The sequence below is a fragment of the Hippocampus comes genome, unplaced genomic scaffold, assembly GCF_001891065.2.
Source record: "Hippocampus comes isolate QL1 unplaced genomic scaffold, H_comes_QL1_v1.1 scaffold68, whole genome shotgun sequence".
NCBI classification, from domain to species: domain Eukaryota; kingdom Metazoa; phylum Chordata; class Actinopteri; order Syngnathiformes; family Syngnathidae; genus Hippocampus; species Hippocampus comes.
Genome location: NW_017805625.1, coordinates 1,371,437 through 1,384,272, shown reverse-complemented (window position 1 = coordinate 1,384,272; position 12,836 = coordinate 1,371,437). Strand labels below are relative to the sequence as shown.

At 42.8% G+C, this 12,836-nt stretch overlaps 1 protein-coding gene across 2 annotated transcripts; it reads left to right on the top strand.

Annotated features, from left to right (window-relative positions):
• Window positions 1-201: 201 nt before the first annotated feature.
• On the top strand, window positions 202-7,707 carry LOC109522529 (dynein intermediate chain 1, axonemal-like). Of its 2 annotated transcripts, none has more exons than XM_019881180.1 (20): window positions 202-349; window positions 2,438-2,476; window positions 2,576-2,635; window positions 2,741-2,821; window positions 2,942-3,071; window positions 3,228-3,259; window positions 3,400-3,528; window positions 3,670-3,729; window positions 3,853-3,969; window positions 4,073-4,157; window positions 4,243-4,360; window positions 4,438-4,481; window positions 4,580-4,827; window positions 5,108-5,188; window positions 5,354-5,441; window positions 5,595-5,674; window positions 6,054-6,202; window positions 6,292-6,391; window positions 6,693-6,878; window positions 6,992-7,707. In XM_019881180.1, exons 1-20 carry the CDS (start codon window positions 347-349, stop codon window positions 7,097-7,099), a joined length of 1,938 nt encoding a protein of 645 aa, XP_019736739.1. In that variant the 5' UTR covers window positions 202-346; the 3' UTR covers window positions 7,100-7,707. The 2 variants fall into 2 exon arrangements, with proteins under 2 accessions (XP_019736739.1, XP_019736738.1); XM_019881179.1 differs by lacking the exon at window positions 202-349 and adding an exon at window positions 2,116-2,304.
• Window positions 7,708-12,836: the final 5,129 nt, after the last annotated feature.

Below are 12,836 nucleotides of genomic sequence, written 5' to 3'. Positions count from 1 at the left end.
GGGTGCAGTAAGCGGCGTCAACCTTTTCGTGTCAGCGGACTTTAGAATTTGGTCATTGAAAATGTCCTCTTTCGTTTGAGGTTTATCCTCCTGTGACCTTTTCTTTGGTGTCTGGTAAAATGGCTCCGGGAGTACTTAACCAGCCGGTGAAAAGCCCACTGGATGAGAGTAACGTTTGTGATAACAATTCAATCGAGGGAAAAGCCCACTGGATGAGAGTAACGTTTGTGATAATTCAATCGAGAGGAAGGAACCTCCACTTCGAAGTTAGCTTCTTTGAACCACTCTTTTAACCTGTTTTTGTCCTCCGTATCCCGTCAACGTTGTCGAGGTGGTCTTCTCAATCATGGTGCGTATGTGTTAAAAGTATGTCATTGTTTCACGACACGTGCCTGTTTTGCTTTCAGGTAGATTAGCATATTCGCACAAAGATGTAGACTACACGATGCCACTTTCAGACTACAGTATTAAGAAGAGAATTGAGAATATATTGAGACTTTATACTGTATAGTGTACAATATTATATATATTTTCAAAATGTATTTACGCGATATCTTGTGAGAATGTGTCTGTGGATTAAAAAAAGAGAGCACGTTATATTTTATGTTTTTAAATACGCTAGTATGTACTATAAACTAGATTATGTTTGTGCGTGTGTTTTTTGTTGTCCTGCTGTCATTCAAGACAATCAAGACTCCTCGTGAAAGAAAATTGATCCCAGTCTTGCTGTTTGATGAGCGTCACACATTCGGCCAGACAAAAATGCCTCCCAAGGCCAAATTTGCAAATTTAGTTGACAGCCTGATATGTCATAGTATATCCTCAACTAAATACAACAGATTTCCTGTGTGCTTTGCTGTTAGCCTGGACTGTCACTGATTTGATTCTGAACAAGACCAAACAAAAGTGGAGTTCGGTGTGACATCTGCTTAGGGAAGGGAGAAATAAGTCTTTCTTAGATGCATGCAGATCTAGAGGGAAATGAGTGATAAATGTCAATCCGGTTATATACATTTTTTTAAGTGTCTTGTCCTTATCCTGCATTTTCCATCTCAGTTGTGTGAACTATTTTTTTGCACACACACACACACACACACACACACACACGCACACACACGTGCGTGTACGTGTACACACACACACACACACACACACACACGTGCGTGTACGTGCGTACACATAAATATTCAGCATGTTTACCTGAGTAGTAGGTAGGACCAAAGTGTGGGAGTAATTCAAGTGGTGCCTTTGGTCTAAATAAAGCTGCGTTCAAATGTTCAAACGCAATAGCGCAAATCAACTTGAGCGGTCGTTTTGTTGTATTCGACACCATGAGTAGCATTACATGTTTGGAGTGCCATCGCTTTGAAGTCACACAAGAGGCAAAACCTAGGAGAACAAGATGAGGAATGAAATGAGGGCAAGGATTAGGTGACGAGAAAGCATTCCTGAAATCAAGGGATTACGGTGGGATTGCTGACACGAGTCTTATTTCAGTTTGATAATATGAAACTTGATTGTTATGAATTGTTCACATGCAATGAGACAAAAGAATTGTAGTTTGTCTTTAGTTATCACCTCCAGAAGTCTCCACTTTAAGGAAACGTGGTGGGACTGTCTTGCTCTGAACCGGTACAGTGAATAGGAAAGTTTTTTTTTGTTGTGTATACGTGTGTGTGTGTGTGTGCATGCCTCAAGTCACCTGGAGCACTGCTGTTGCACAATAGCCTGTGTGCTGAAAGAGTGCTCTGTGATTCACCGAAATAGGTCAGTCCAGGCAGCTGCTTCCATTAGCACAAGATAGAGCCTCCTTGCAAACATATCCCATCACACATTCCGGCCAGGAAGCAGCAGTTTGATCCGACTGAGGACCATTGTTTCCAATTTGGAGGTGCTGATTTTCATCCCAACCGCTTCACACTCGGCTGCAAACTGCTCCAGTGAGATTTGGAGATACCGGCTTGAAGAAGCCGTCGGCACCACATCATCTGCAAAAAGCAGAGATGCAATACAGAGGCCACTAAACCGGACCCCATCAATGCCTAAAAATTTTCTCCATAAAGGTTATGAACAGAATCGGGCATCTTTTTTTAATCTCAAAAATGTTGTATGTCAAAAATGCGCTACTTTTGCATTGACACAATGTCATCTTTGCATGAACACTGATGTCATCAAAACCTTTATTATGTCATTGCAAAGAGAATTCAAGGAAGAAGTGCAGACAAACATACGGTTTGGTTTACATGCACAAGTAACTGTACATTTGTGGACAAATACAACTCACAAGAGATGAGTAAAGATCAAGTAAGTGCCGAGTGGATACAATAGGCCTACTTCCGATTTTTTTCCAGCGAGCTCCCAACACTCGCACAAATATTAATTCTAACCGTCTTTTTTCGGTGATGTGTTTTTCACAACGTGCTCTCATGATCAAAAGGCCCCTGCCAAGTCATACAAAACTACAAACAAGAAAAAGGTAAGTTCTGTTTATCATTCTTGTTATCATATTTCGGGCCATCAACAATGTAGAAAAATGGATACCATGACAATTTTGATCACATGAAACGCATTTCAGGAGGATGACGATCCCGGGAAACTCATCAAGCCTGCCGATCAACTGGAACTCACCGAGGCTGTGAGACTTGACACAAAGTGTTGTTTTATCAAGTGTACAAATCGAATTTTGTCTCGTCAAGTTGAGCAGCGACTGTATATTCTTGGATTGTTTCTCTACTGATAGGAGCTGAAAGAGGAAATAACACGGACTCTGACAGCCAAAAATCCACATGCCCCCCACAATATTGCCAACTACAAATTTCACGTAAGACAATCACATCTGTTCCAAAATGAAGGTTTCATTGTCAGCATCATCACTGCTGCTTTTTTTCTTTTTTTTTTCTCTGTGTGTAACAGTGTCATTGCTGCTTTATTGTTTTTCCAGGAGGGTGCTTACAAGCTGACCACGGTTGTAAATCACATGGCAGTTCATTTGGTCTTGGAGGGTTGCCTTGAATATCAAGATTTTGATGATAGCCAAAGTGTGACACCCACCGAGGAGCTCACCGAAGATGGTTACTGAAACTCTGAACCTTTTCTGTTGACAGGAATTTGTCAACCCCAATATTTGTGTGTTATGAGGACTGCGGGCAGTGTTCTAGGCTCGAGTCATGAAATTCCGAAAGCGATAACGCATGTCATGATGTATTTATTCTATGATGTGTTTGCAGCAACGAGAGAAGAGGGAGAAGAATCTGATGAGGTGAGGCGCGATGTGATTTGGTAGACGCTCGCGAGCATTTGCTCTTGTTGGGTTGCAGCAGTTAAGTTGAAAGAAACTCAAATTCACATATCATCCCACAACAACTTCCTCTTTTGCTCCTTTGGTGATTTTCCACGCAGGAGTTATCTTTTGATGGGGGTGAGGAAGAGGAGCCCGCAGAAGACGACATACCAATCCCAGAGCCAAAATGTACAAATCAGTTCAACTTCATCGAAAGAGCCTCTCAAACCATCAATAATCCACTGCAGGTAGGAAGGAGAACTTATTTTGTTGACACCCTCATTTTGCCCACGTTATGATAACTTTCCAAACCTGTGAGTTGAATAGCATTGTTGGAGATAAAAGTATCCGTTGCAAAATTACACATGCAGGTCATTATTTTCCTGCAGGGTAGAAGTTGCCAAACTGTTCCTCCTCCACGCTGCAACTACTACGCAACTGCTTGTCAGGTCGAGAATTCTGTGACCTTTTTAATTTAATTAATAAATAAATAAATAAATAATCAATACTTCTGAGTAATTTAGAAACATTTGCTTGGGAATGCTGCCATGACTCCTGTTTCGCCTTTGCAGTGGAACATATATGATGTGTACATGGCGGAGCTCCAGAAACAAGAGGTGCAAAAACAGAAACAGAAAGAGAAGGAGAGTGACAAAAACAAAAAGAAGATGATGCTCATTGAGACGCCGGCGAGTCACACCGTTGCATTGCACCCAATAGCAAATCTGTCAAGTGTTTGTAGCCAGCTGTATTGATACATTTTTTTCTCACCAACTTCTTTTATCTCTTCAGAGCGATGACATCACCCAAGTATCCAAATCAGCCAAGCTGTTGGAGCGGATGGTCAATCAGAACTCGTATAGTGAAGTAGCACAAGGTGTTCAACCTTTGGTCTTTGTCGGTGGAGTCATCTGTAATATGTCACACATGTTTTCTTTGCTCGCCTTGGATTTCCTTTCAAGATTTCAAATATTTTGAGGACGCGGCTGATGAATTTCGCGAGCAGGAGGGTACTGTTCTCCCCTTGTGGAAGTTCCAGTATGACAAAGCCAAAATGATGTGCGTCACTGCCCTCTGCTGGTAGGCATGCTCACCAACACATCCAGCACTCACTCGCCGTATGCGAGGGGACTTAATAAATGCTCCTCATTCCGTAGGAATTTCATGTATCCAGATTTCTTCGGTGTGGGATTGGGATCATGTAAGTCTAAAGAGAAATATTTCAAACAATAAATGACACTGTGTAACACCAAACGTATTTTTGACGTTGAACGTCTTTCACATGCTACCCAATGGCAGATGATTTCAGCAAACAGGGCCGCGGGATGCTCCTCTTCTACACCTTGAAGAACTCCACCTACCCCGAGTACATCTTCCCGACAGGTTGCGGGGTCATGAGCCTCGACATCCATAAGCGACATTCGTACCTGGTGGCTGTCGGTTTCTATGATGGATGCGTGTGCGTGTATAACTTGAAAAACAAGGCACAGGACCCTGACTACAAGAGCACCGTTAACAACGGCAAGCACATCGACCCTGTCTGGCAGGTGAGTGGGACGAATTTGATCCATTCGCAACCGTTTCAAAACGTTGAGAAACACAACACGGGATATTGCTTTCATCGCTATTTCGACTGTTTTCCATTCAGGTGCGCTGGCAGAATGACAACAGCCTCAATTTTTATTCAGTGTCTTCCGATGGGAAGCACATCGACCCTGTCTGGCAGGTGAGTGGGACGAATTTGATCCATTCGCAGCCGTTTTAAAACGTTGAGAAACACAACACGGGATATTGCTTTCATCGCTATTTCGACTGTTTTCCATTCAGGTGCGCTGGCAAAATGACAACAGCCTCAATTTTTATTCAGTATCTTCTGATGGCCGAGTGGTGTCGTGGACGCTCACTAAGGTTCGCTCAGAAAAATGGAGACATTCTGTATTTGACTGGATGCGTCTCGTTTGATATATGCGCTTATATATTCTCTTTTATACAACACTGGATTCAGATATTTATGAATCAGATGTGCCGTTTCTGCACTCTGGACGTACGTTGACATTTTCATGTTATCTGCAGAATGAGCTCGTCTTCTCAGATGCTATCAGACTTGCACTGGATTACACGGTGTCTGAAGGGCCAGAGGGGATTCAGGATCTCACCAATGGTGAGTTTTCACTCCATTTATGGGACATCCTTGGCATCTCGACATTGCAAATCCAACAGATTTTCCTCACCGAATGCTTTTACGTTTGTCGGCCAGGCGAGTTTCTGTCACTGTGCGCCGCTCATTTCAGCCTCGTATACTTCTTGTCTGCAGCTAGTGGCACATCCTTTGACTTTCACCCACAGATTGACGATCTCTTCATAGTTGGCACAGAGGAAGGGAAAATACACAAGGTACGCTGGAAGAATTCATTCCACCAGCCAAGATTTGGCTGTCGGTGAGCTGTCAGATGCTTGAAAGATAGCAGCTGTGCCCACAAGCCATAAAGCTGATTTAGACGAGAGGGTGTGCGCTTTAATTGTCACCGCAATCAGAGCTGCAATCCTACAAAGAAAAAAAAATGCTCAAAATGCTCAACCCTAAATTCGTCTTTAAAACGAACATTTTCCACCACGCTTTTGAGACGAAAAATAAAATTTCGGCCCGGATTTTTCCCATTTATTTCTAGTCCAATTTTAACTCCTGCTTTCTTTAGCTTCTCTTTCTCTGAGGGATATCAATGGATTAGTCCAGTCCAAAATTGAGCAGTATCCAACTTTTCTCATTCTCCAGTGCTCCAAGAATTACTCAAGCCAGTACCTAAACACATATGATGCCCACAACATGGCAGTGGATACGGTAAAGTGGAATCCTTACCACTCAAAAGTCTTCATCTCTTGCAGCTCGGATTGGACCGTCAAGATCTGGGACCAGGATTACAGGTAAAATGAATTTATGAATGATATAAAAAAAAAATGAGCAGGCGATGCAACATTTTTTTTTTTTGACCACTGTATGAACATTTTTTAAGTGCTCCCATGTTCACGTTTGAGCTCAACGCATCAGTTGGCGATGTGGCCTGGGGCCCATACTCCTCTACCGTCTTTGCTGCTGTCACCACAGAAGGTTTGGTAAGAGTCATTTTAAACACATTCTCTGTGAAAAGTACGGTACATGCAACTGGGCCGTCACAGATCGCGGAAACACTATTTACGGGCATCTCTCGGGTAGATGTTGTGGGTTGAATTTATTGCACGTGGGCATCTGACACACCCACACGTATGGCGTATGAGTGCATGCTGACTGAAGAACTTGAAACGGCTCCCTCAGAGCTCACATGAGTGTTAACGCAAGGTTAACCTTGACCTATTGAAATACACACTATGCACGGTGTTTGTTCAGCACACAAAGTGCTCTGATTTGGTTTTTCAGGTTCATGTTTTTGACCTCGCCATCAACAAGTATCAAGCTATTTGCCAGCAGCCAGTGGTGAATAAAAAGAAAACGAGGCTGACTCACATTGAGTTCAACCCTGCCAATCCCGTCGTCATAGTGGGTGACGACCGAGGCTCAGTTATCAGCCTCAAACTGTCCCCGAACCTCCGCAAGAAACCAAAGGTAAAGTTTCAAGAATAGTACCGCATTATCCAAAAAAAAACCAAACCAAAAAAAAACTTGCTTTTGTGTCATGGTGGCGTTACACTGATGTATGTCTCTTTGTGCACTTTTAGGGGAAGAAGGGTCGGGATTTGGTTGAAGGTCCTGAGGCAGAAGTAGCCAAGATGGAGAAGCTACTCAGTCTGCTGAGACAACCTGAACAAAGTATTGTTTTCAAGTAGCCCACGATTTCCTCTCCTCATAAGCACTGTAAAGTACAATGGAGTATTTTACAGGAAAACAATTTGCACATTCTTATAATGCACTCCTCTTACCCTTCTGTAGAACTTTGTGTGTACAGTAGTTGAACAAATACACTATGTCAAGATCAGGAATTGAAGTGACCTTTCAAAATTCACTCCATGGAATGATTGTGAGATTATTATAAACTGTCCATTGTCATATTGTGTCACAAATGGTGCATGCTCATTGATACTCCCCGTATTGCAAGCTTGCTGTGGCAGAGAGCCTTCGTGCGGTTGTTGAATGGCAACAGAGAAGAAGAAAGGCAGGAGAAGCCCACAAAAATAATGGGCCGCCAATTGTCTTGATCTTCATTCCACTGGACTCTGACCTTCTCTGTCTCAACTCAAGGACAATGTGAGAGCCGAGTACCAATCTCCCCACTTAAAAAACAAAACAAAACAGCCCTGCAGGACTCCGCCGTCGATGTGAAGTAGCAAATGTGAATGTTTCCGCCAACCGTCGCAGTTCGCTCCAAGCAGAAATTTACCATCGTATGGTGTGTGCAACGTTAATCCACTTGATTTGCATGCCAATAACAGCCTTACAAAACAAATATTGCACGGCCATCTGAAGGACGGTCAGCACACCCAAGAAGCAGCAGAAGGCAGGAGCCACTCGAACCGGCTACTATTTATCCTGCTCATCTAAAGAAAGTAAGTATTTTTATGATATTTAATCTTCAGGATTTCATTGATCTAGCACCCTCTACTGTTGACTCGTCGCTATTGCAGTCATTTTTTAATATAGGAAAGCGTGTGTGTGTGTGCAAACAAAACGAAATTAATTGTAATACCTGCTCAATTATAATGTTTTAGAAAATTTGGGTTTATTTAAATGATTTCGTGAGAAGATGCAATGCAATGGCTCTCATGCCAATGGCAGTGATACAACCTACCAGTAGAGGGCAGTGGCCCACAACATCGAAGTGTAGGCCCCAGAGCCTGTTCAAACGGAGCTATAAAATACAGGAGAAACCTTATTTATTGTACTGCTGCCACACTGTGCTGCGTCATGTTCATTTTACCATGACCATTCTTATTTACTACAGCAAAATATGAATATTGGATCCATAGTTGACCTCACTGCCAGTAAATGCTGGCATTTTTTAAATTTGCCTTTCTTCCGTGTCAGTTTATGCAAAACAGCAGAATTTCACACGGCGCCATTAAACGGTGTTGCTCCATTCTGAGTTGCGTCCGTTTATTAAATTATTCATATTTATTTGTTGATCTGTTTGGCAGGTGCTAAATGGTGATTTTAGTAAGGGAAACAATCCATACCTATCTGGGCCTAGATGCAAAAGTACACTTTGTAGCTACATGGAAAAAAAAAAAAAACACATCATGACATGATCCAAAGAAAGGAGATATTAAAATTGGGTTCATGATACAAAATAGTTAAGTGTGATAAATGTGCAAAAAATCAGGAAGAGGCAAATGATTTTTTTTTTATGCCATGGTTGTTCATATTAGACTCTGGGACTGCAATCATCACGAATGTGTCTGATCATGTGATGCCGTATTGCTGTATGAAAGTTAGAAATTTGGGATCTGCTGCTGCCATGATGTACCACAATCTACGACTGTGCCCTTGAAACAAATCAGCATCGATGGCAAAAGGCAGGAAAATGCAAACTTTTAGAAGCAGGGTAAAAGCTTCTTTGGGGAGCAGTTACTGTACCGTTGTCGTCTTGTTGAAACTCACTTACAATACAGAGAATAACGAATTGTAATTATGATTGGATAAAGCACATGATCTTTTTCCATACCATCGGCGTTTTTAGAAGCCATCCATCTGATGTGTCCGGTTAAGAGGGATTAGTGATTAGGAATGCATGACTCAGGGGCCACTCATAGTGTAGGACTTGTTTGACAGCGTGGGTTCCGCTTCTATTCAGTGGCAGAATGAGTGAGTGTGAATGGTTGTCTGTCTCTGTATGTGCCCACTGATTGACTGATGATCAGCCCAGGGTGTAGGCTGGCTGCCTTTCCTTCCGACAAATCACTCGGGATTGGTTCCAGCCTCCCGAAGAGGATTAACGGTTGTACAAAATGGATAGATGGTGACTCGGGTGGCCGGTTTGCAATAAAACGGGTGTCTTTGTCTTTGGATTGTCTCAGCTCCTTCCTTCTGTCTTGAAGAAGACACGAATTTGTAACGTGGATTCTTGTCTTCTTTGTGTTTGTGTGTCTTAAATATATGTTACAGCTCCGAAGCAAACAGAGCTGTCGTGTTGGTGTTTAAAATAGGCACTTTATTAATTCGTGAAACACCCAAGAAAACAGACGCTTCTCTCTCGGGCTACGTGCCTTTTTCAACTGCCTTCCAACTCGGGAGACGTTTAAGGGCCGCCTCTGAAAACCCGTAAATTAATGATTACTTCAATGACACTCAGAAAAGCGAAAATAATGCAACAAAACAGAAAATCAAGTGAATAACATAAACAGTCTCCTACATATCGAACCAAATCATCCCTAATTGGAAGTTTTCCCCGAAGACACGCACCGCTGTGCGGAAAGTTGTTTTGTCAGCCCTCAGCTCTGCAATGTGCTTGTTCACCATAACAACCCCCCCTGTGCTGCAGCAGGATCCTGATGTAATTGCCGCCGAACGGTTCCTCTCTCTTTTTTGCGCTTGATATCACTGCTGACACCCACTAACTCCAACTCGGCCCCGCCTCCAACCGACCCCCATTCTCGTGCTGGCTCCGACTCTCTCTCCCGTGTTCTCTGTCTCTTGCTATCACACAACTCCTCGAGCGATGCTGCCTCGTCTTTGATTGTGTTTGATGAACAGATGGAGATGGAGAGGGAAGGGGTGGGGGCTTGGGTGGGGGACAGCACACAAAAGTGGAAAGAGCCTGTAAGGCTGGTGAAGAGCACTTCGGTCCATGTGACTGTGGACTGTGAAACATAAGCGAAGCTACATGTTCATTCAATAAGAGACTACTGGGTAAGTAAGCAACTATTGTTTTAGTATGAGTCTGTGCAGTTAAGTTTTACGGTTCACGGAGAAGAAGATGCATGATCTGTGGGAAATAAAAATAACGCGCATTTAATGGACCGGAGGCGAGGTGTCTTTTTAATGTTAAATGCTTTTGGTGTGAATAGAACGAACGCACTGCTTACAGCACGTATCTTGTAAATTGAGAGTGAACTTTATCACTGTACTATTTGTTACCTTGTTTGCCTAATTGCCGTTAGCATGCCTAGCCGCAGTCAAACAAGAATCAATTATCCCATACACTTAACCACGCTTGCTGATGTGTTTTTAATTGAACTTCAACGACCATTTAAAACAAATCGTCGTTTATAATAATGTCACTCGATTCGGGATGAAATTTTCAATCAAATCGATCATTTTCACTTTCATTCACATTTTCATTTTGCTTCACTTTCTCATTGTTGTCAATGTATACATTGTTGTTCGATAACAATTAGGCATCGGCAGATTTCTACGAAGGTGTGAAATTTGGTGCAATTGGTGTCAGTTAAAACTGAACTCCAATCCAATCAAGCACAGCCCTAATTTAAGGTCTGCTAACGGAAGTGATGAGCTTGCTCCAAAACACGACAATAATAAACACTGACTTGACTCGAAGTGTTATCAGAGATATTTGCTCAGATGATGAGGTTGCTATAATTAGGAATAAAATGTGACTTTGTTCTGCTTGCCTCTAGTTATTACTCCTGCCGAGATAGTGATGTGGATGATTTGATGTTCAGTCAGCCTGGAAACAATAAAAAAATCTCTTTCAATGAACTTCAAAAAAAAAAACATGGAAAGAATTTCCACAATGAAGTGGCCGTCTTTAAGGGTTAACAGATATAGTGGTCTCGATTGATGTACTTGAATTGGGTCAATGTAACTTATGGTTGATTTAACTAAATCACTCAGATTTTGTCTAACTTAATGTACTTAGGTTTGATAAACTTAAAGGGACACTTGAGGGGACTGATGATTGGCACTAATATAATAGGTCTGTACGTAAAAAATTATGCCAGCACCGGCCCTGAACACTGTCACCAAAGTTCGGTTCATTCATTTTTATCAATATAACAACAGAATACAAACAGTGCTTTGCTATTTTGGTTCCAGTGCATGATGCCATCATTTAGCATGAAGCAAAGGGCAGACATTTGTGTCAGTGGTAACTTTCCATGACATTTCCAGCAGCTTTAAAAGGCAAGAAAATGCAAATCGAGGCTATCTGGTGATGACGCTTGTTCTGTCTTCATGGCTTCTCATTTTCTGCTCAATTTGCCGTCTCTCTGCAGTTATATTTATTTCCATTTGATCTTTAAATAGAATTACAGGTAGGCCTACGTGTGTTTCTCTATATAAGCCTAATTCTGACTGTACAATTCCGACCCCTCACCCCCCATCTCTTTCAGATATTGGCCGTCATCCACTACAGTGTTTTGACTGCGCCTACGTGGAGTCGGTCATACAAGCAAATATATTAAGTCGCATCGGAAGAGATGCACAGTTGAGAATTGATGTGACACCCGAACGACAAAAGTCGTCGTTGCCGCTGTTATTTCATCTAGATAATTAACTCTAAGTAAAATGCGCTGAATGGTACAACAAGTGGACATGGGACCATGCAGATAAGAAACATTCACACTCAACTGCTTTATGAAGACTCCAGGATGGATCCTGCCTAACGTTTAAGCGAACTCAGGACACTGAAGCCCCACTATGGAAACAGAAGAGAGCCTGCCAGCACTGTCCACAGCAGCATTGGTGGCCATTGTGTGTAACGCATTTGCCGCTATCTTCCTCCTCCTCCTGTGTCTCGTCCTTTATCGAGCTTGCAGGGTCCCTTCCAGCCCAGACAGACTGATGGTGCTGTCTCCCAGTGAGGGAGAAGGCCGGCCTCTAAATGAGAAGTACCTCCTGACTTCCTGACTGCAGTGGGAGGAGTCATATGTAGCAATGAAGGGGAAAAAAGTGCGAAGAAGCACCGGGTCTGGTGAAAAGCAATAATTCGGCATGTGTTCTGGAAATTCAAAACAACCAGGGGCTTTGTATGAAGATAGCTGTGATGTCTAGACACGAAAGTTTAATGCACACAAACTGAGGAAAATGATTGCTGGAGGTGGTTTCTAAATATATCCTGCCATTTCATCCCAGCATATTGTTGACAACAGGGACTGAGCCTGTGCGTGTGTGTCATTGTCACTCATAAATCCCAGCAATCGGTGTGCCAGCACTCCTGACGGGGCCTGTTGCGTAATGGTCGAAGTATGTATGTATCGGTGTCCTCTTCAGTGTCCAGCGCTCAACATAAATGACCGTGCCCCCTTTTAAAAGTACAATTTTATGAACTTTTCAGTGAATACAAGAACCCTTGTTAAAATCAAATTACTATCACGTAATTTAATTGGGACGGCCCGGTGTTCCAGTGGTTAGCACGTCAGCCCCACAGTGCAGAGGTCCTGGGTTCCTTCCTGTGTGGAGTTCGCATATGCTCCCCAGGCCTGCATGGGTTTTCTCCAGGTACTCCGGTTTCCTCCCACATTCCAAAAACATGCATGGCAGGCTGATTGAACACTCAAAAGGTGTGAGTGTGAGTGCAGATGGTTGTTCGTCTGTGTGCCCTGCGATTGGCTGGCAACCGGTTCAGGGTGTCCCCGCCTACTGCCCGAAGACTGCTGGAATAGGCTCCCG